General features: G+C 31.8%; 1 protein-coding gene across 1 annotated transcript; it reads right to left on the reverse strand.

Moving 5' to 3' along the window:
- Positions 1 to 13022: 13022 nt before the first annotated feature.
- Positions 13023 to 22757, reverse strand: LOC127708920 (protein jagged-1-like). The gene is made up of 7 exons (XM_052214097.1): positions 22709 to 22757; positions 22077 to 22410; positions 21179 to 21355; positions 15696 to 15809; positions 14859 to 15104; positions 14286 to 14483; positions 13023 to 13821 (listed from the first exon to the last, which is right to left on the reverse strand). Exons 1-7 carry the CDS (start codon positions 22730 to 22732, stop codon positions 13637 to 13639), a joined length of 1278 nt encoding a protein of 425 aa, XP_052070057.1. The 5' UTR covers positions 22733 to 22757; the 3' UTR covers positions 13023 to 13636.
- Positions 22758 to 22769: the final 12 nt, after the last annotated feature.

The following is a 22769-nucleotide window of genomic DNA, read 5'->3' on the forward strand; positions in this document are numbered from 1 at the left end:
AATAAATATTTCTAACGTCGAACAGGTTTGTGTTTTTATCGCTGCCATCTTGTTTACATTGGTTACAAAAAGAGTTCAACATCGTCTATCGAAAAATACATAACTTCAAGAGCCACTACCGGAAGCACTTTCGACCAATCATGTAAACGAATTCCCTAATATGCAAATCATATAAGAATTGTAAGAAAATACAGTTTTCAGGTTATGGAAATCGTTAAGGGAGCTACCATTTGATTGATTTTTATGGGGGGGGGGGGGGGGGGGGGGGCTAGGATGAAATTTGACAAAAAAAAGGCAGGAGAGTATTTTTTAGTAAAAAAAGGCAGGATGAGCAACTTGGCCAAAAAAAAAGGCAGGATGACAATTTATGTAAAAAATAGTCAGGATAAACCAATAAAAAAAGGCAGGACCGAATAGAGTAAAAAATAAAAAGGCAGGACAGAGATTACAACTAAAAAATGCAGGACAAAATTTTCATCCTAGCCCCCTATAAAAATCAAATGGTAGCTCCCAAATAAACTCATTCTTGGGGTTATTGTTCGTGAAAAACTTTTAATGTTTTTTTTTTATTAAACACTCGCGATTGAAACTGGATCAGATAATCTTACTTAGTGTGGGAATGATGACTGCCTCTGATGCTAATGATTTTGAAGTCATATGATCCTTTAAATTTCAATGAGAAATTTGAATATGTTTTACATACTTGAATGGATAAATTTTTACAATAAAACACGCAAATAGACTTTCTATTAAAAAAGAAAATGTATTCATTTTATCAAACTCATCAGAACTATACTACAACTGAATTATATAGTTATCGTACTCTTATGAAGCCTCTTGTTCGATATTCGGCAATCGCACAATTTCGATTCGATTGAAGTGAGAAGGAGGTAAACACTGTGATGAAAGAAAATAAACGTATAACGTGGAAGAAAGATAGTAAGTATTAAACGATTCATAAAGAATAAAATTATTACACCAAAAGACCTTTTTGTCAGTCTGAATACTTTCATAACATGGTAATCCTGATGATAATTTGAAAATATAAGAGTATTGAACGTTATTTTATATGCTGAAAAGGTTTACAACAAAGACCACACACCTTATTATGCATGTACCAGAATTAAGACAACATCAAACACTGACTTAAGGTCAAGGTACAATCAATAGGCTCTGTCACAGATTTGGGTAAAATTTTCTTACAACTTTGGATCATGGAACTATAACTGAACAAATAATGATGGATTTAATTCTTTTTATTTTCTGAAATATTTCTGATTGAATTCTCAAAGTTGGCGACCTTATGATTATTTTTTATCATTTAGTATACGGTTTATGTATCAACAACATTTAATGTTTTAAGGAACATCTATGGACTTGAAAATGGAGAATTTTGATGATATTAAGACAAATCAAGTTAAGAACGTGTTTTGCAGATTTTATGTGCTTTCTATACAAATGTACACGTCCAATTTTTAAAAAAATTGATCAGATATATTTTTTCATCGATATTCAGTTATAGTCCAACGAGCAAAAGTTTTATGCAAAATTTTACAAAAATTCTGTGACATAGCCCATTTACTGTACCTTGACCTTAAGCATTACGGTGTGTTTAAAAAAAACAGGAATAATCAATAAATTGCATAGCAAATTAAAACAGGTGAAGTCTCCATACAAATTTGAATATTCGTTGCCGAACTACGGACGTCCTTACCATGACAACAACAAACAAATAACAAAAACGAGCAAACCCTTATAGTCTACCAAATGTTTTAAAAATTCACCTTCGGCTTCCAAAACTTGTATAGTTTTGTCACCAGCATAGCCTTATAAATTATCGTGCAAAACACTTGTTTTTGAAAATTCTCTACCACGAGACTTATTCCAGCACAAAAGTAAGAAATGTTTTCCAATTATGCTGAAACAAAGTAAAGTTGTAATTCTTGTACATGTATAAATGTATATGATAACAATACCTTAGCATGACGTAAAGAAGAAATTGAAATACAAACTTTAAAGGTCTATTCAACGTTAAGATGACACTGCAAACATATTATTTAGTATGCATTGATAAAAAGACAGATCTTTTAATACTATGAATTCAATGTAATTGAATATGGGAGCAAAAATCACTTGATTGTTTAGAAGTCTTATTATATTTGTACTTTTAAGAACAAAAAACTATATCATTTACGTTATTAAACATTTATGCTCCACCACAATTCGTCGATTTGTTAAAAAAACAACTTTGAAAATAATAATTAATTTTAATTTATTCCTTTCAAGCAGGCAATAAAGATATATTACATAATTTAAAGAAGTGAAATGACAAACATTAATTGATTTAAAGCAGTTAAAATGAGGTATCAAATTCTACCCCATGCATACATGTACATTGTCAAAGCAATTATTTACAAACAAACTAATCAGTTGGTCTTTTACTTTAGACTGAATGATGAAAACAATATGTTGACAGATGATTGGGAATTTTCAACTTAAAAAAAAGTTTGTAATTATGCGATAAGTACTAGTAAATAAAGAACCGTCTTATTACATGCACCACTCCCATAAAACTATATTGACAATACTATTTCTATGATATGAAGATGGACAAAACATCGGATAAAAGTACTAGATATAAAATTTTAAAAGATCATTGGGAATTTACAGTTATATTATTGCACAATTGTAGTGCGATTTGTTTTAACGCGGTCAATTAGTGTTTTAAAACCCTTGTAATGCGACAGTGAAAAGAATTTGGCTACAAGTTAATATGCTTGTACTTTACGCAGAATAAGTCGAGAATTGCTAAAATTGACAAAGAGTACATTCGTATTCCAAAATACCTTCTTTGTATACAATAATCTTCGGTCTGGATAACTTTCAAAAATATATATACTATTTTTCCATCCTCTGTTCTACTATAATGTTGAGGCACATGTAAACCCTAGTTTTCACTTTTGAAAAGGCAATTAAAATATATAAATTCTTCATTTAACATCTTCTTTTTCTTAATTTTACAATTGCATAGTTTGATAATTATATTAAAAAAAAACCCAAATCTTATGCATCTTTTGGGTTTTTAGATTTATCTTAAAAGTGGCTGCTAGAGTAGTGGCTGCTAGCGAGTGGCTGGTTCATGTTGACTGAGTGACTTCACAATTGCATATCAATTATTGTTGTGAATATTTACATTTACATTCGCAATTTTGAACTATGCTTCTTTTTACAAGTTGTCTCATACTCGTGTAATTTTTGTAATTAAGTTCTTAAGTGAAAAACAGACTGATACAATTGTCTTTCAATATAAAAATGTTTATTCACAGAGGTGTTCGAATGGTGTATGCAGAGACATATATATGTCTCTGGTCTATGTAGTTCATATACTGTATCACTAGCCTGTCAACACCGAGGTTGTGAGTTTGAACCCCGCACGTTGATGGTGCGTTCAACTCCAATCTTAATTGACTAGGATTGTCGGTTTTCCGGCCTAAGTACGTGGTTCTCTCCGGCTTCCTCGACCAATAAAATCTGACCTTCACAAAATAGACAATAAGGATGAAAGTGGCGTTAAACACCCATAATCAATCAATCACTCTTAATAAGAATTTCAAGTAGACATACATGTTGAAGTGTACATTTAAAAGACATTATACTAAACAAAAGAAGACAACAAGAGACAATAATAAATATTCGGTTTTAGAAAGACAGGCAGCAACATGGCGAAAAGAAAGAGACAAAAAGATAATCACCAATTACAACAAATGAAGATTTACCTAACGAATCTTACTAAAAACTGGAGCTAAACACATCATTGTTATAAGGTAGGGTGAACAGATCCGGCTCCACTAGTATCACTTGTGTATTTTAAGTAGAAGTAATAGTTTTTTATATGCTAGATGGATAGTTATGTTTTTACAGAACTGAACTATTTTATAGACATGATAAAGGTAGTTATATGTTTTTACAGAACGGAAATGTTTTATAGACATGATAAATATATAGTTATAATTTATTGGAATTTCTATAGTCTCATAATTCTTTATAGAATGGCACTTGTATTTCAAGTTATAAAATTACTGTTTTATACAATGTAGATATTATGATGATTGTATTATATGTATTACAAGTGGTGAGCCTTTGATAAAATATTGAATCTGAATCTGTGTACAACTCCATCCCAAAGAACAAAACACTGACAACAAAATTATAAAATTTGAATTGCCTTGATGGTATAGAGTAACCCGTGTTTAATAATCGATTACTGGTCATAGAATTCACTTCTTATTCATTTTTTTTTTAAATTAAACACTGAATTATGTTATTAAATTTTCAAGTAACCACGCGGTATTTTCTCGCTGCGTTGAAGACCCATTGTTGGCCTTCTGTTGTTTTCTTCTCTTTGGTCGGGTTGTTGTCTCTGACACCACATTCCCCGTTCTCCATTCTCAGTTATATCATTCCGTAAGTTAATTTAGGTTTCGGGTGATACTATTTGATTGAATATGGTTACAGTTAATGAGACAAACATCCCTATCGATTTTAAGGCCAATTATTTTTAAGGGTCAAAATAGCTGACACTAAATATACTATATAGTTCAGAAAAGGGTTGCCAAGTATGATATATTGAGAACCTTTAAGTTTGTTTGGAATGGAACCAAACATAGATATATGGTCATATTTTATAATCTTGATAATTGGAAGAGGTCTTCTATTGCCTAAGAGTTCAACACATTTCAAAGATCAAGGTCACAGATACGCAAATAATTACAGAAATCGGATGTCTGGATGATAATCTTAATTGTAACAATATTGTCATATATAATGTATAACGAGCTTATGATTTAATATACATGACACAGAGTCTGTTATTTTGTTGAAGACCATATGTTGACTTCTATGTGAATATGTTAGTTCTGTTGTGTTGTTGCGTTGCTTTCTTTTTGGCATTTACAACAGATTTAATTTTATTTATCTGACATGTAAAGACACGTGACAGATATTTACATCATTGACATTCGTTGAGTGCAATTCAAGTTGGGATATTAAGTCAATTTAACGTATAAAACTCATCTCTCATTGGCCTTCTAGTTGAGTTAGGTTTTTTTCTGTCTTTTTTTCTTTACAAAATCATATCATATTCGGTCGGAACCATAAGTGCACAAAATATTTGATCATCAAGAAAAAGGTCCTATAAACATAACAGCAAATATCAACTGATGCCATAGTTAGGATCATTCTGTGTTTTGCGCAAAGGCAACTAACATTTGGGATCAGTTATGACTACAAAGCCAACAAAATATTCAAATTAATAAAGTATTCAAATTTACGTCCATTTTACGTGACCGCGATTTAGCAGGATGATAATTTGCGGGGCCTTATATAACTAAAATTTTAATTCTAAAAGAAAAGAAAACATCACGAAAATTCGATTGAAATAAAGGTTTGTAAATCTTCTACCTTTTTTACGATACAGTTTTAACAGGAAAAACATAACTTAACTAGAAGGCCTATAGAAATATACTTTTAATTTCGTGTACAAAAGACGATAGAGAAGATAAAATAATATTGATGAAACATTACTTCACCCAAATAGAAAATTAAGAAAAATTTAATTTTCAAGCAATGAAGCGACACAGCAATTTAAAACTAGTCAGTGCATTGCAATTAAATTATCTACTCTTCAACAAATTAAACTTATCAATTGAAATTTTTGTTTTAGTATTGACAGTTTTTCATTGGCATTTCAATGTCAGTGCAGAGTTATGAATTTTTTTTTGACACACGACATTTTTGAAGGATAAACAGAATAATATTCTCAAGCAAACGCGTTCGGAAATTTCCCGAGTCCGGAGCAGAAATTTTGCATGCATTGTCAATGTCGTCCAAATGTATAACCGTAAATGTCTCAAAACTGTTCCATACATGTAGTCGATAATGTATTGTTCTGAAAATCAACAAAAAGCTTTATTGGTGGTTTTCGGCTGTTTTCTGCTCTTTGGTCGGGTTGTTGTCTCTTTGACATATTCCCCATTTCCATTCTCAATTTTATTATATCAAGGACTTTAATCAAAATGGTAATAAAAGTTTCCAATGGACACATAATGTACGTCATTTTTCTATCTAAATGAAAACCGTTATTTATATTGCAAATACGAATCTAACTGTATTCAAATACATTTTAGCCCGACCTTGGTCGACTCTAGTTCTGGTGTTCGGGTTATTATTCGTTAATTCATATGTTATACGATGACTTTTTTCTTCTTTAACATTCATTTTTTTGTCATATATATACTTAATCTACACAAGAATTTTTCTATCTTCGTGTATTCACACTCCGAAATTTCTTTTTTGTGGCTGTGTGAAAATTTCATGATGTACCAAGTCAGGAAAATGGCTATTGTTATCTTATAGTTCGTTTCTGTGTGTGTTGCATTTTAGTGTTTCTGTTATGTCTTTGTTCTCCTCTTATATTTGATGTGTTTCCCTCAGTTTTAGTTTGTAACCCGGATTTGTTTTTTCTCAATCGATTTATGAATTTCGAACATCGGTATACTACTGTTGCCTTTATTCATGAACATGACTTTGAAACATCCGAGGAGTTCCAATAAATTGTTTTGTGGCCCTTTTATTTGGAATTATGCGACTTTAATCTATCAAAAAACATCCGCTAAATGTGATCAAGGTAAAAGTCCCAGTAGGGCACGTATGCATAATACATCTTAACTTAATCTTCCTCAATTAAACTTAGATTTCACTCAGAATTCCCTAAGTTAAATAAAATTCTCAAGTCGTATGCATAAAATTACTTAAGTCTTCAATTAACAAAAGAATACTTAAATCGGAACCTTCCTCTTATTGCCGTACGTTAAATGTTAGCTTATCATATGTACTCATCCGTTCAAAAGTTTGTTTTAATTATTTTCATTGATTGATCAATAAAATTGAGAATGGAAATGGGGAATGTGTCAAAGAGACAACAACCCGACCATAGAGCAGACAACAGCGAAGGCCACCAATGGGTCTTCAATGCAGCGAGAAGCTCTCGCACCCGAAGGCGTCCTTCAGCTGGCCCCTCAACAAATATGTATACTAGTTCAGTGATAATGGACGTCATACTAAACTCCAAATTATACACAGGAAACTAAAATTAAAAATGATACAAGACTAACAAAGGCCAGAGGCTCCTGACTTGGGACAGGCGCAAAAATGCGGCGGGGTTAAACATGTTTTTTGAGATCTCAACCCTCCCCCTATACCTCTAGCCAATGTAGAAAAAACAAACGCACAACAGTACGTACAGTAAAACTCAGTATAAGAGAAGTCCGAGTCCGATGTCAGAATAGGAAACAAAAGAAAATAAACAAAATGACAATAATACATAAATAAGAACAGACTACTAGCAGTTACTGACATGCCAGCTCCAGACCTCAATTAAACTGATTAAAAGATTATGTCTTCATCATATGAATATCAGGCACAATCCCTCCTGTTAGGGGTTTAGTATTATACCGTCATAAAATATATGAGAAGAACATAACCCGTGTCATGCCAACAACTGGTTTTAGAATAAATGTGTTTAATTCCGATGCAAAGACCCTATAAGTGAATTAATAATAAAGCCAAAATATGCAATCTTTAATGACCTGACAACAGTATCGTAACTGTATCCCTTCTTAATAAGTCTGTTTAAAGGTTTTGTTAGCTTTTGAGGTGAATACTGACATTTTTGTGCTTTGTAAAGAATATAAGATTGGATGTGAAATACCCGAACGTATAAGATATCTGCATGTTGAGTTATATTTATGAATGATGTCCTTATACTGATGACAAAATTTAGTAAATGTTTTGACTAGTTTATGATATTGAAAACCCTGGTGTAATAATTTTTCAGTAATACATAAATTTCTCTCGCTAAAATCTAATACGTTGTTACATACACGAGCGAATCGTACAAGTTGAGATATATAAACACCATAAGATGGTGACAAGGGAACGTCACCATCTAAAAATGAATAGTTAACGATAGGAAATGAAAAATCATCTCTTTTATCATAAATTTTTGTATTAAGCTTCCCGTTAATGATATAGATATCAAGATCGAGGAATGGACAGTGGTCATTGTTAGTATTAGCTTTATTTAAAGTAAGTTCAACAGTATTAAATTTCAATACACACTTTTATTAAGAACTGGGTTAAATTGGTTCAAAAATACGTAACCAACTAAAATGTCAAAACAAATGCCTAATTAGCGCATTAGAGAAAAGGTTGAATTGATGGACGAGCATGGAAAGAAAAAATATTTTTAATGCAAAACTCCCCCTACCTATACTACAGGAGAGATGAAAGGGGCTTGGAAGGAAATTCATTGATTTATTGATGTCTGCTTTACACCCAGTTGAAAAGTTTCATGCATGTTCAGGACGAGAACAAATTAACAATAAAAACATTAAAACTATAAAAATACAACAACATCCTGGATTACTGCAGGGTAATGCTTTATCCTACCAGCTTGTACCGTTAGAAGGTTTTGGTTCACTTGATGTATATGATAAATACAATAGTTCACTCACATGAGGAATCGCGTAATGGATACTCAACTTTATCTTGTAGCAAATCATCCAGCTTAATAATGGTATATGTTAGTAAAATCTTATTATCAAAAAAGTTCGAAATCATCGGATTAATCAAACAGATTTGCCCCATCTCTAAGGCACATGACCCGTATGCATAAAGCTACTTAAGTTTACTGTTGTCCATTCGTTTGATGTGTTTTGTCATTTGATTTTGCCATGTAATTAGGGATTTTCCGATTGAATTTTCCTCGGAGTTCAGTATTTTTGTGATTTTACTTTTTAGATTTTCCTTAGTAAACACTTTAGTTAATGAAACTCCGCCCTTTTTACTTAAGTGGTATGCATAAAAAATCTTAAACAAGTATTTCCTTAGTAAAATCTTAGTTGTTTTAAGTCACGCCCACAAAACTTAAGTGGTATGCATAAAACCCCTTATACTAAGAAAACGCCTAAGATTATACTTAAGTATAAGGTACCTGTAGAGCTACCTTAAATTTTCAAAAAATAGTTAAAAATCAGTCAAAAGTATGCGTTTTTTGCAGAATATTTATAGATTTGCTACTATTTAATTGATTAATAATTATGTCAGTAATATTTCGATTGTTTATTGCTAAATATTAACGACCATAGTTTCTTTTTAAAATCACGTAAAATCAACAAACCCAAGAGATAACAGAGGGTACTTTAGCTAGAAACTTCATTCTATCCTCATTTCTCAATCTCGTTATTGTGTATACCGAAAAGTACTCAGTTTTTATACGCATGGAATTCATGCTATTATTTTTCTTTTGAATACTCTGTTCATGCATGCTTACACAAATAACATTGAACGTTATATTATTAAAATACAACGCTTGATATCAATTGTAACTTATAACTGTTAGTAAAAAACTGTATGAAGGAATGAAGAGATGAGAATCTTAAGGCATGTAAAATCCTGTTTTCTGGTGGTGGTGGTGGTGTTTGGGGGCATCGATTTAATTTTCAATTATTTAGTTTTTTTCGAAAGATATAGGGCAAATTTCCCCTGAATTTGTTTCACTTACTGGAACAAAATCGGAAAGTTTTAAGACCTGCTCTATGAAATTCGAAGTTTAAATAATGTATTTCTGATACCTAAACCGTACTGAATTATTTTTCATATTTCCTTTAAATATTCAGTGATATAAAAAGCAAAATCATAAAAATACTGAACTCCGAGGAAATTCAAAAAGGAAAGTCCCTAATCAAATGGCAAAATCAAAAGCTCAAACACATCAAACGAATGGATAACAACTGTCATAATCCTTACTTGGTACAGGCATTTTCTTATGTAGAAAATGGTGGATTGAACCTGGTTTTATAGCTAGCTAAACCTCTCACTTGTATGACAGTCGCATCAAATTCAATTATATTGACAACGATGCGTGAACAAAACAAACAGACACAATAGGTAAAAATGTCAAAAATAGGGGTACAGCAGTCAACATTGCGTTATCATCTTAATCACTATAAAAACAAACAAATGTAACAAAGAAGCACAAAAAGGCATACATCAAATTTAACATCATCATTTTGCTTTTTTATTATACGAATTAAAATTATGATATATTACTGTAAACGAAAATATTGCGAATTTCAAATTTTACATAAAGGGACTTTAATCTGAATAAATTATGGTGTATCTGAAAGAAAATTATGTAATAACTTCCAATAGAATTGTCCATCTCGTCATTTTGTGGATAATTGCTCAAATTTGTCTAAAATCTAGGAAGAATGCATGCAATTTTGAATCATCTCAAGTTAGGCATTGATAACTTTCAAGTGAAATATTCGGAAATACGCTAAGATGTTGATAATACCTTACAGTAAACATATGAATCTAATAAGTGTGTTTTAGTAAAAATTGGAGGACTTTTGAAAAATGCCCTTGTTTTAATATGAATTCATGGAAAATTGATCCTACCCTTTTTTTTATTGTCATAAAAGGGAAGTTATAAGAAAAGTTTATTTTAAATCGAAATAGATTTTAAAAACCCTTTATCATGTAATGTTAGAGATAAAAATTTATTGTTGTCTCCAGAAAATAAACAGACCCCTCCATCCAGCAACACCCATGAAAGATGAATTAAAGATTAAGTAAGGGGAAATTTTGGATTACAAATATGTTTTCTTCCCATGTTCGTCCATCAAAACAATATTTTCTTTTATTTGCCAATTTGTCATTTGTTTCAACATTTTACTTGGTTACGTATTACCAAATTGTTTTACATACCAACACCAATTTAACCTCAGCTCTTAACAAAAGTATGTATCGTTCAATCAATGTAAATTTGGCATTTATCTTAAGAATAAAACTATATAACTGAAAATGAAACCGATATCCCCCTCCCCAAGAAAACAGGAGTTTGCTTTCCTAAAGATCCCCATTGCTTCATTTATAATGTTTTGTACTAAAAATACCAGGCGGTGTATTCAAACAACATAACGTTCAATGTTATTTAAGTAAGCATGCACGAAGAGAGGAATCAAAAGAAAAATAATAGCATGAATTCTATGCGTGTAAAAACTGTGAGTATTTTTCGGAATTACATAATAGCGAGATTGAGACATAATCACTATGATAGAATGAAATTGAATGAATGAATGAATCTTTATTGAAAAAGCATAGACATGCTATGGTAAAATTACCAACATATATTACATAATATAAAACATGAATAGACAGCAGAGAACAATAGTATAATACTATGACAAATATAAAGTTATGAGACTAAATGAGATCTAATATTCCATGCATTTTTACATAATTACATAATTAAATTTAATAAACAAATTATATACCTGCCCTTTGTTATCTATTGATTTTGTGATCATACGTGATTTAAAGAAACTACAATGGTTGTTAATATTTAGCAATTAACAAACGAAATATTAATGATACAATCAATAATCATTTAAATGGTAGCTAACCTATCCTTGTTCTGCAAAAACGCATACTTTCGACTGATTTTTATCTGTTTTTGAAAATATAGGGTAGCTCTATATGCACCTTAATCACCTTAATCTTAAATATAATCTTAAGCGTTTTCTTATAGATGCCATTTTTAAATGTTTTGTGGGCGTGACTTAAACCAACTAAGATTTTACTAAGGAAATACTTATTTTAAGATTTTTTATGCATACCACTACGTGTAAAAAGGCATAGTTTCCTTAACTTAAATGTTTACTAAGGAAAATCTTAACTAAAGGAGATTTATCCATACGGACCCTGTTATACAATGTATATCAGTCAGTTTAATATACATAAATTTGGTCTTTCATACATTTGTACTTCTTTTAGGCCGTAAAAGTTCTTGTATTTAAAAGAAAACTGCAAAAACTCTTAGATTAGCCTAAATTTCAATTCTTCCGATCCATATTTAGATTTATTATACCTCAGTATGTTTTTTCTATATAAAAAAGAATGAAATATTTGTGCTATTTAATTCCACAGACTATTTGCCAGTCAATAGTTTCAAAGACTATTACCCCGGTCAATAGTTTTATAAACATATTTCCCGTACTTTTTCATACTATTTTTTCATTGGACAACAATGACGTCATCGACTATTCTGCTTGGATTTGTGCGCTTGGCAACGTTAAACTCTGAAATATCGTAAACGTTGTAATCTGTATGTATCTGTCGTAATTTCAAACTAATATATTACTTACCAGAAGCAATTGAAAAAGAAAATCTACGCGACATATTTTAAGAACTAAAACATGTAATGTATGGTATTGGTCTGTCGTCGTCTTCATAATCTGGGATTGCTTTGGTGTACGGTAAAATATTTTAGCGAATGTTTATCATATGCACGGGAATTTTTACACAAGGATTCCTGGTCTTGATTACAGTAAATAGATTATTGACAAATACCACACAGGAGGAAAAAAACCTGATAGTTCATCTTGCACATATCTATGTGATCATTTTTTTTTCAAGTGGTGTATGTAGTCTTTTTAGAAAGTTGTTTTGTTCGGTATAATAAAACACTTAATGACTGGTTATGAGGTTTATAGCAAGTTTGTTGTCCCTTTGAAACTAACTATTGCCCTCGGCTTCGCCTCGAGCAATAGTTGGTATCTCAGGGACAACAAACTTGCTATTACCCTCATACCCAGTCAATAGGTGTATAATATGCAACAGTGACAATTGACGGTTCATAGTATATCTTCATACATTTGAAAGTAAAAGTTAAAGAAAAAAACAGAAGTAAATTAATTAACTTGACTATGTGGAACAACTTGATTACGAAGGTCATGTTCCGAACTTGTTTTAGTTTAAACAAAACAGTGGAAGGTTGAGCGCTCACAGAAGTGTTTCACCACGCTACATTCTGTATGCGCCTGTACCAAGTCAGGAGCCTATAGTAATCAGTGGTTGTCGTTTGTTCGTGCATGTCTGTCATATTTGTTTTTCGTAAATTGTATTGGTATAAATTATGCCATTAGTTTCTCGTTTGAATTATTTCACATACTTCATGTACGGGCCTTAGTTTTATAGCCGACTATACGGTTTGGTTTTTCCTCCTTGTTGGAGGCCGTACGGTGACCTATAATTGCTTATATCCACGTCATTGGAACTCTAGTGGATAGTTGTCTTATTGGCAACCATAGCACGTCTCCTTATTTCTATATTGGCGACTTACCGGACGGGGACACACATAGCTGTTCTTTAAGCAAAGAATGATTACACACTGCAGTTTTACTTGTGTTTTTTCATTAGTAAAGGTTTGCAGGTAAATATCGTCTTTGAACTTTTTTGCTTTGATTTTATAAATATGTAACTTTCAAATTTAATTTAATTTCCTTATATAGAAATAGTCTATTTAGTTGCACATTGCAGTATGATTTATTATAATATATGGTTTCCGGCGTTCCTTTATCAAGTCTACGAATTCCAATAATTCATATGTAATTTTATTTCTGAACAGCAACGAAAATGTGTTGACATGTGCAATAATTGGCAAAATATAGAATTGATTAGTTTATTTGATGATTAATGAAATGTTGACCAGACTAAACAATGAACAAGTCTTTTAACACTGAACAGACACATTTTCTGGGATACATTCTCCTTGAAATTTTTCACAAAAATAGCTGAAATCTGATTGGCTTAGTTTTTCTATGTAAAACTCCTGCATTTCTCTACGGTTATCAGAACAACTGGAATATGTTGGTGCTATATTATATCCTGCGGTTGACTGTAAATTTGTAACCATTACTGAAATAAAACATTAAAAAGAAATTACATGTTTATTTCCATCTGAAATAAGGGGAATTTTCTGAAAAAAAAACAATCAAATGAAACGATATAATATAGAATAGTTAAGCATTATTTATTTAATTTAAGAAAGTTTTCTCGTCTCTGCATTTATTAAAATAATGGTTAGCATGTATGAAAAATGCACAATCCGGAAACAATGTTTATTTCTTCTTTTGTGTGATGGCTCTAGTTTCATTTTGATCTTATTATGAATGATTTGACCCATTTACCGGCATTTATCTTTAGTTCTATTGTGTACAAGTGTTCATAATAGGCAACTGAAATAAACCAGAATATACGTGAAATATATGCCACTAAACGAAATTAACCAACGATCAAATCATTATGGAACAAACGTTTGACAAATTTGTAAATTAAACGTATGCTAGTTAATAAAAATCGTCTCATTCTAGCATTTTTACCTGAACAATCGGGAATTGTATTTGTAGGAGTCCACGATCCAGAAGCTCCACAAACATAGAAGTCATCTATTATAACACCACGTGGAACTGTGAACGACTCTTTACAGAAAAATGTACAAAACTGACCATAATCAGTTCTCCAGTTGTTGCATATCAAAGCTCCATTCGCCGGAACATTAATTGGAGGACAAGGGTTTGCTGAAAATAGAAAATGAATAAAGCAATCTTTAGTAGTGAAAAGAAAATTGTATGCAAAATCTTCAAATACATGGAGGAAATACAGATTCATTCATTCATTTAATTGAATAAATATGGCAATATGCATTTGTATGCATATTTAAAAAAATAAAACATAGTTCAACAGATATTAATTGAAAATACAATGATTACGAAATGGATAAGGGGGTACCGACATTAACACTATTTGATTGGTCACCTTATTCGCTTGAAGAGTTACTTTTCTTTTGTTCTCGACTCATCATTTCTTCAAATGTAAATACATCCATTTATAGAATGCTGAGTTGTAAAATAATTAAACGAATTAGGCGAGCGATTTCTACTTATAAAACTTACGCCTTAAACTGACACCGAACAAGCAGTTTGTTCTTAAACCGTTCGATGGCTTAATAGCTGAATAACTAACATTAAAATCTCCCCATGGAAATGTGAACTCATTGGTAAGGAAGTTGGCTGTAATGTCAATCGGAAAATTGTGTGGATCAGCGAAAGAAGGTTTCTGCCATTCTACTAGATCTGTGAGTTTTGGTGTTGTAATGTATTTGTCGCTAGAACAATTTGTCATAACTGGTGGCTGTATATCTGGAAAAAAATATTTGTTGAATCATACAAATGTGGAGTACTAAAAAAAACAATTTATAAGCTTATTAGAGTATACCTGTAATTACTATATAAAAGGTATTCATTCAGAATTGAGGTAAAAATAATAAAAAAATATATTTAGCTGGCCAAGACTGTAGTTTTTTTATTGTATATTTTACTCTTACTACATATCGTCTAGATAGAAAAAAAAGAGTTATGTTTGTGTGCATGTAAAACTGGTTTAATCCACCACATTTTATGTCTATAACAAGTTAGGTTATCTATAAATAAGAAGATGTGGTATGATTGCCAACGAGACAACTATCCACCAAAGTCACAATGTGTAAAAAGTAAACAATTATAGGTCAAAGTACGGCCTTCAACACGGAGCCTTGGCTCACACCTATCTAATTCATTTGTTGTTCGTTGTTGCTTGTCTACTTTTCTCGGAAGAGGTAAATGTTGGTAGTTGGTGTGCTCTGTTGTACTGGCAATCTTTTTTGTTAATTAATTGATCCAATTAATGCATTACATCTATGAGTTATGTTCACCCTGAGAAATCAAATTATACCAGTTTCAATATTTTCTTACCAACATCACAGTTTTTACCAGACCAACCATTAGAACATGTACATTGATAATCGTCCGGTATGTTTGTACAACTTGCTCCATTCTTACATGGACCACTTGAACAGGAGTTATAGTCTGAAATGAAGACAAAAATACAAAATGCATTTTTTTTTTAATTATATGGTCATTACTCTGATGTCTAGTATTCCGAAACAACATTTATAAAAAAAGTAAGCACATCGTTTAGTGTTGTTACAGTTTTGAAATTTTCGGTTAGTTGCTTTTACCTAAATCAGAAACATATATATATGTTAGATATACTGTTCCCAGCCTAAATATAAAAGAATACATGTGAACTTCTGTTTTATTTTTCTCAATGTCGTACCCCAATGTCTTTTTTAAATTGTACTTCAATAAATTCACTTTTCGTTTATTTCTAAATGTGCCATTAATCAAAGACTGAAAAGCAATATTAACTATCATAATTCAATTTCTTGACGAATAAAATATACATTAAAAAATAACAAATTCATTTTATATTGATTATGCTACGATGTTCGTTATCAGAGTATAAATAAAAAAATAAAAGAAAAATGTGTCCAAGGGCAGTAGTGCCTCCGCTGAAGTTTTGCATTTTTTTCCAAGTTAAAACGGACATAACTTCTTGAAGGGTAAATGACTCACAACCCAAATTATATCTCTGTCTGCTTGTTGTGGTTCTTAGCATTGTGTATGAGTTTCATAAAATTTGCACAAGGCAAACTAAAGTTAGAGTGTGGAAACGAAAATGCGACGGACGGAAGGACGGACGGACGGTCAAGGGTAACACTTAATGCCCCCGTTGCCTACGACGGGGGCATAAAAAACACGGTTTCTATTTCTAGATATTGATGGAAAATGCTTGGTATTCTGTAAATTCATTAAAAACGCGAACTGCGTACCCATCATTAGAATCTGGGGTCACCTCTGCTTTTTTGTGTGGTTAGTATTGCCTGATCAGCAGTTTTCTGTGTAGTTTTAATTTGTAGACTGTTGTCTTTTCGTCGTTCTCCTTATGGTTACATCGTGTTGTAGAGTTTTTTTTTTTTACTTAATGTTTTTTTTTCACAGTTTTCCTCCAAAGGTATTCTCTTTCACCTTGTTACGACTTGAAGTGATTTACAGATTGTATAATATAGTATAGACACCCATTTATTGTTGAAAAGATGACTTTTGTTTCGTCGTTGGGTTACTGTATCATTTTATATTAAATGTCATAGTAGACTATTAATGTCTTTTGGTGAGGTAAATATATGGTTTTATCAACTTTTGGAAAGTGATATATACTGAGACAAACATGTAATTATACATGTTACAATCCTGTTCGTGCATTTTTTATTGTTATTCAAAGCAAAATAATTATCTAAGATACCTGTGACGATCTCACTACACAAAAGATCTCTTTTGTTTACTTATTGTACCTTGAACTTATTAACCCGGTGTAGGTCTTTAAGTTGCAGTTTTTTTTTTACTAAAAGTCAATCGGGCATGACTAATAAGACATGCCCTTTTAAAATCGGGGGTCCAACATAGGATGGGGTAAAAAAATGAAATACCATTATGTACAATTTCAGAGAAAAAAAGTGCTTTTGGTTGATTTAATATCTCCGGTCAATAATCAAAAGGTATTTGAGTTGAAATACAAACTTGTCCGAAACCGGGAAATGCAGGCTGCAAAAGGAATTAATTTTCAAAATAAGTCCAAATCTCATTTACTTACAGTGGCCGTTATTGATTGTGAATTCATATCGTTTCGTTTTTGGCATTTGTCTACCGGAGAAAAAAAAAAAGGGGGGGGGGGGCTCATAACTTAACTTACGTCTTTGATTGTGGTTCAACTTTATTCTATTACGGCATACATTGTACCTTTAGTCAACGCTCCATCTTATTAAAGTGATGCTGTAAAATTGTTATGATTTGCTTGAGTTTGATCCACTTTACATCTAGTCGTAAATATGCATGACATAGTAGGGGTTACATTATATCCTATCCAACCATACTAGGAGGATGAGAGAAGAACAGAAAAAAAAATCTGCATTGAGTGGCAATAAATCATAGGCGTACAACGACGGCAGTCACTAAAGTGAACCGATCTAGTTTAAATCGATCTAAATGTCCTAGTATAACGGGGTCTAAGGGGCAAAATTTGCTGTTTCAAGTTTTTTTTTATATCTGGTATAATAGTTGTTATAAAAGCAGCCGAACAGCCAAACTGACACACCCCTTTCGCAAGGGTATACTTTCGGACTGGAGAGATCCAGAGATGTCAATATTTCTATACCAAAGTCAAGCCTTCGGATTTGAATAAAATGAGATAAATGTATTATACATTAATGTGGCAGCTACCCAACGACACAGAAAAATCAAAATACTAAGAGTCAACTTTAAGTTAGTCTTTTGTTATAGAAAGATGCGTATACAGAATAAGCTCAAAACTGTCCCATGACTAAACATTACGGAGTTAATTTAACAATATCTGTCACAACAGGGACATTTGATTTAATATTATTTACCGTTAAAGATATCCTGACAAGCACAAGTGTTTGGTTGAAAAACATCACCTGCCATATTTTTTTTAATTTCGATCGGTGGAAATTAAAGGAGGTGTAATATAAACCAGTAGAAGAAAAACACTTCACTGTATAGAATAACGGTAAAATAAATGATGATAATGAATGACGTCAGTTGTGGAATATTATACAATTACTGTCTTTTGATGGGGTAAATATGTGGTTTTATTGACTTTTGAAAAACTGATATTCACTGAGGCAAACGGCCGAAGTGAATGTCACTAGGTTTTTCAAAAGTCAATTAAACCACATATTTACCGAAACAAAAGACAGTAATTGTTTTATTCCATGTTCCGAAAGAGAAAAATATGTATTTAATAACAGTTATTTATTAAAACCAATTGTAGTATATTTTACCGTTATTATACACGTAAAAGCACGCGGCGTTTTTCGCGGTGAATATACTTTTTCAGCAAGTGAATATGCTTTTTTATTCAAAATCCAATTCATATAGAAAACCCTACTAAAATTCTATCAATATGGAATAATGAATGAATATTCAGGACAATTAGATGTAAACATAATATGAGTATTAACCCCGCATTGTACTAGATCGACACGCGGCGTCAGTTTTTTTACGCGTAAGTTAACATGAAGATATCATTTCGCAGGAAGAATAGTCACCCTACCCGGAAACATTTCTGGCTCCGAATCGACAAGTCTGTGTTCTTACTTTCAAATACCGCTAGTTTAGCGTTGAAACAGCAAATACATGTACCATTTTTTACGTCTTTGTTAGACCCGGTACGACCTCCCGATCTCGAGGAGAACACACACACGAAACAAACAAGGAGAGCGATAGTACAGAATATCATACCAAAAATTAATGTACAGAGATAAATAAAATACAGTTTCACAAAAATTTCATAGTTACTATAAAGTGGTGCTAAAAGTATCAAACCGAAATTAGAAATGTTAAATTATTTTAGAAACTACACGTAAAAATGGATGGCCGACTTCTGAACAGATTTCATGGATCAACGCTCTCTGCAAATTCACTATTTTTGCACCAATTATTTAAGGGGTTTGGATGTGTCCAGCTGTTGCAAGGCTAATTTCTGACTTTATTCAAAATATCCTCAGTTTCCAGTGATATTCCAATTTTCACGTCCTACCTCAATGTCTACATCCTATTGCAAGATCTACCTATTGTATTTAGAATTTATGTGTTCTCGTCATGAACATGCATGAAATATTTGCCACTGGAGGTAAAGCAAACAACAATCAACCAATGTATTCAATGTACATAGTACACGAAGAAGACAAGATCTCGTAAAATGTTATTATGTAAAATTTCCATTTAAATTACTCAATGATAGTGCAAACTTTTTTTTATGGTTTTGCAATTTACTACATAACTAAACACCTATACTTTTTTAATGTTTTTACTATGGTTCTTATCTACGATTTAATTGCGATTTATGATATAAGGTTTTGACAGGCGATTATAAAACTTAGAAAAGTAAAAAGCTGTTTCCAAGTTGTTTGTTAATACTACATTTAGATATGAAAAGGAAATGGCGGACGACTAAAATAAAAGTGTTTGTTTTCATATAATATATTGTATTTCAATTTAATTAACTGAAGAATGATCATCAACCTTGCGAAAATATTCCATCTATACACGTTTTGATCGAGCCAGGTATGATTGCTACTGAGACAACACTCCACAAAAGACCAAATTTCACAGACATTAACAACTATAGGTCACCGTACGTCCTTCAACAATGAACAAAGCCCATACCTCAAAATCAAACCTAAAAATACGATTTATTAATTAATTAGACTGAACAGACAACACTAATTATTTTGCATTTGATGAAACGTAGTGTAGGAAAATTATAGAATCAAAACCAAAATGACCATTTACCTGAATATTGTGAAGGACCTTATGTATCTAGGTCTGTTCGATTAGAAGTTATGAAACATGCTGTTTAAATAGCTTATTGTTGGAAGAGTTTACTTACTGTTTTCATTTGGTGTCTCTACGAATCTATTTCATGATTACTGACAGATTAAAAACATCAAATATATATAACAAGAAGTTTTGGTGCAGATCATTTATTGGTCAGTTGTAAATGAGGTCTGTATAGGGTTTTTGATTTCCTCATTTATAAAATAGAAAATCGTCATATTCAAAATTTGGAATTCAAAAATATAAGTTTACCCTTAATTTCATAAAACTATCTTATGGTCCTATCTAAATGCTAAAAAATTATAATAAATAAATAATTAAATGATGTAATGCCATTTAATCGGTATGTTTTGAATGCAATAAGGTAACTGTTATTTGTCTATATCAGTCTGAGTACTGTTTATCATTTGTGTTGAATATATTTAGACTCGACCAATTCAGGGGAATTAGGTTTCTGCAAGTGTTTTTAGTGTACTTTTCTAATGTTTTTGACGGTTTGTAAGTTAGTAAAAGATCAATGATTAAGTTAATGTTAACATTAAAAGACCTCCTCACAAAAAGAGCTGTTCAAATCCCCTCGCCCTTCGGACTCAGATCTCAACACCCCTTTTTGTTCGGAGGTCTTTTAATATCAATATTAACTTATCATTGAGCTTTTACTATTACTAAAAACACTTGACCTTTAGCGCCTTAAATATCTTTTGTCAACCTTTCCTATGAGTTGCACGTGGTTAAGTGCCGCAATGAATAATCATTTTGCCTTTTCTTTAGACTACACGTGACGTTTTGTGCTGTGAATATCAATTTTCCGCATTTTCTTCATGTTACTAAGTTACTCTGTTTTATTGAAATATCAAGGAACATAGAAAAACATACTAAAATAATACTTTCACAGAATTATAACCCCTTTAAATCACATGGAAGACAAAATACGTGTACTATGACTTCTTGTTCTAGTTAGTAAAATTAAGTTTACTCACATGCACATCTTGGTTTTGTTCCACTCCATGTTGCGTTCAATTCACATTTCCTACTAGACGATCCGTCTACCAACAGGTATCCACTCTGACAGATGTATGTTACAGTACTACCATATGTGTAGGTACCTCCATTTAAGTTGCCATTTGATATAGACCCAGGATTTCCGCAGTTTACCTCTACAATAAGCACGAAGATTCACTTTCTTTGTGTTATCTTCGTTAATGATATTATCTTAGTGAATTTACTTTTAAGTTTGACTAATTATTATTGTTAATATTTTGCATCGACTGCTTAACTGGTGTGTCGATCGATTGACAGTATGGTTGATCGATCGATTAAGAAGGCGACGATCGATTAAGTAGGCGAACGACTGTCGAATTGATTGGTTGATTGATTGATTTCATTTTTGTTGCAACTTAGATTAACAAAATATCGATTGATTGATGTTTTTTTAGAGGGTTGCTTTGTACAGATTTATTCATTTCCCTTGATACACATATCTGACAATGCTAGTAAGTCTAGTGCCAATAAGTAACAATTCAATAATAAGATACTATTACACATTTGAAACCGATTTTGATAAATCAGTTTTTCTAATCTTTTATATTTTTATGCTTATCTTTATTCATTTCCGTTCAAGTCGATTTTCGTTATGTTGGTTTAAAATGCGAACAAGACCATTCATATGTTGAGGGTTTAAAAAGATAACTAAAAGAAGGCGTCTTAGTTTATCTCTGCTATAAGATCAAAATATGCACTGTTTGGTGCTGCTAGATCAGCACATGCAACCAATCACTATGATGTATGTATAACATTTGGTAGATGATAGTCAACTTGAATAGAATCTAAGCAACAGGATAAATGGAGTTTTACATAGAATATCTGATAAAATCTTACGAAAGCCACAGCAATCTCCATAAAATCCTGTTACACAGCTACATGAGTAGCTATCTGATGTTCCTCCATTGTGACAAAAAACATTACATCTCGAGTAGTCCAATCCCATGTCGCTGGTAGCGCATGTGCTGAATGCGAAGACACATCCGGGCATGTTGGTATACAGCCACACTTTTCGTGACCGTCTGCGTTCACCATTACATTCACTATCACAAGTTCCCCATGCTTCCCAATCCTCCCATCTACAGCCGCATTGATCCCACTGCGAGGAGATTCCACATTCTGTGGAACCAAATAACGAAAGAAGCCATAGCAAAAGCCACGGAATGGGCCTCTGAAGGAAAATAAAATCACACATAGAAAGACTTTAGTATGAATATACTTCATTATAGTTTCGTATTCTTAATACAAATCCCAAAATGCATAAATGAAACAAAAAAAAAAAAAAAAAAAAAAAAAATGCCATAATCATTTTATTTTCTGTTTGAAAAATACAACCAGACCAAACATTTATAAATGATTTCTCAGTCTGGTACATAGCAAATTTTGATTTTCATATAATTTAACTGTATTTCTTTGTATTTCTTACAAAATACCAGTCTTAAAATTATAATGAAAAAATAGTTACTTACCATTATCCGTTCCCGAATACACATTTAACAAACCAACGGTGTATTTGGAAATTTTAAATAT

Source organism: Mytilus californianus, unplaced genomic scaffold, assembly GCF_021869535.1.
Source record: "Mytilus californianus isolate M0D057914Y unplaced genomic scaffold, xbMytCali1.0.p SCAF_7, whole genome shotgun sequence".
Taxonomy (NCBI): Eukaryota; Metazoa; Mollusca; class Bivalvia; order Mytilida; family Mytilidae; genus Mytilus; species Mytilus californianus.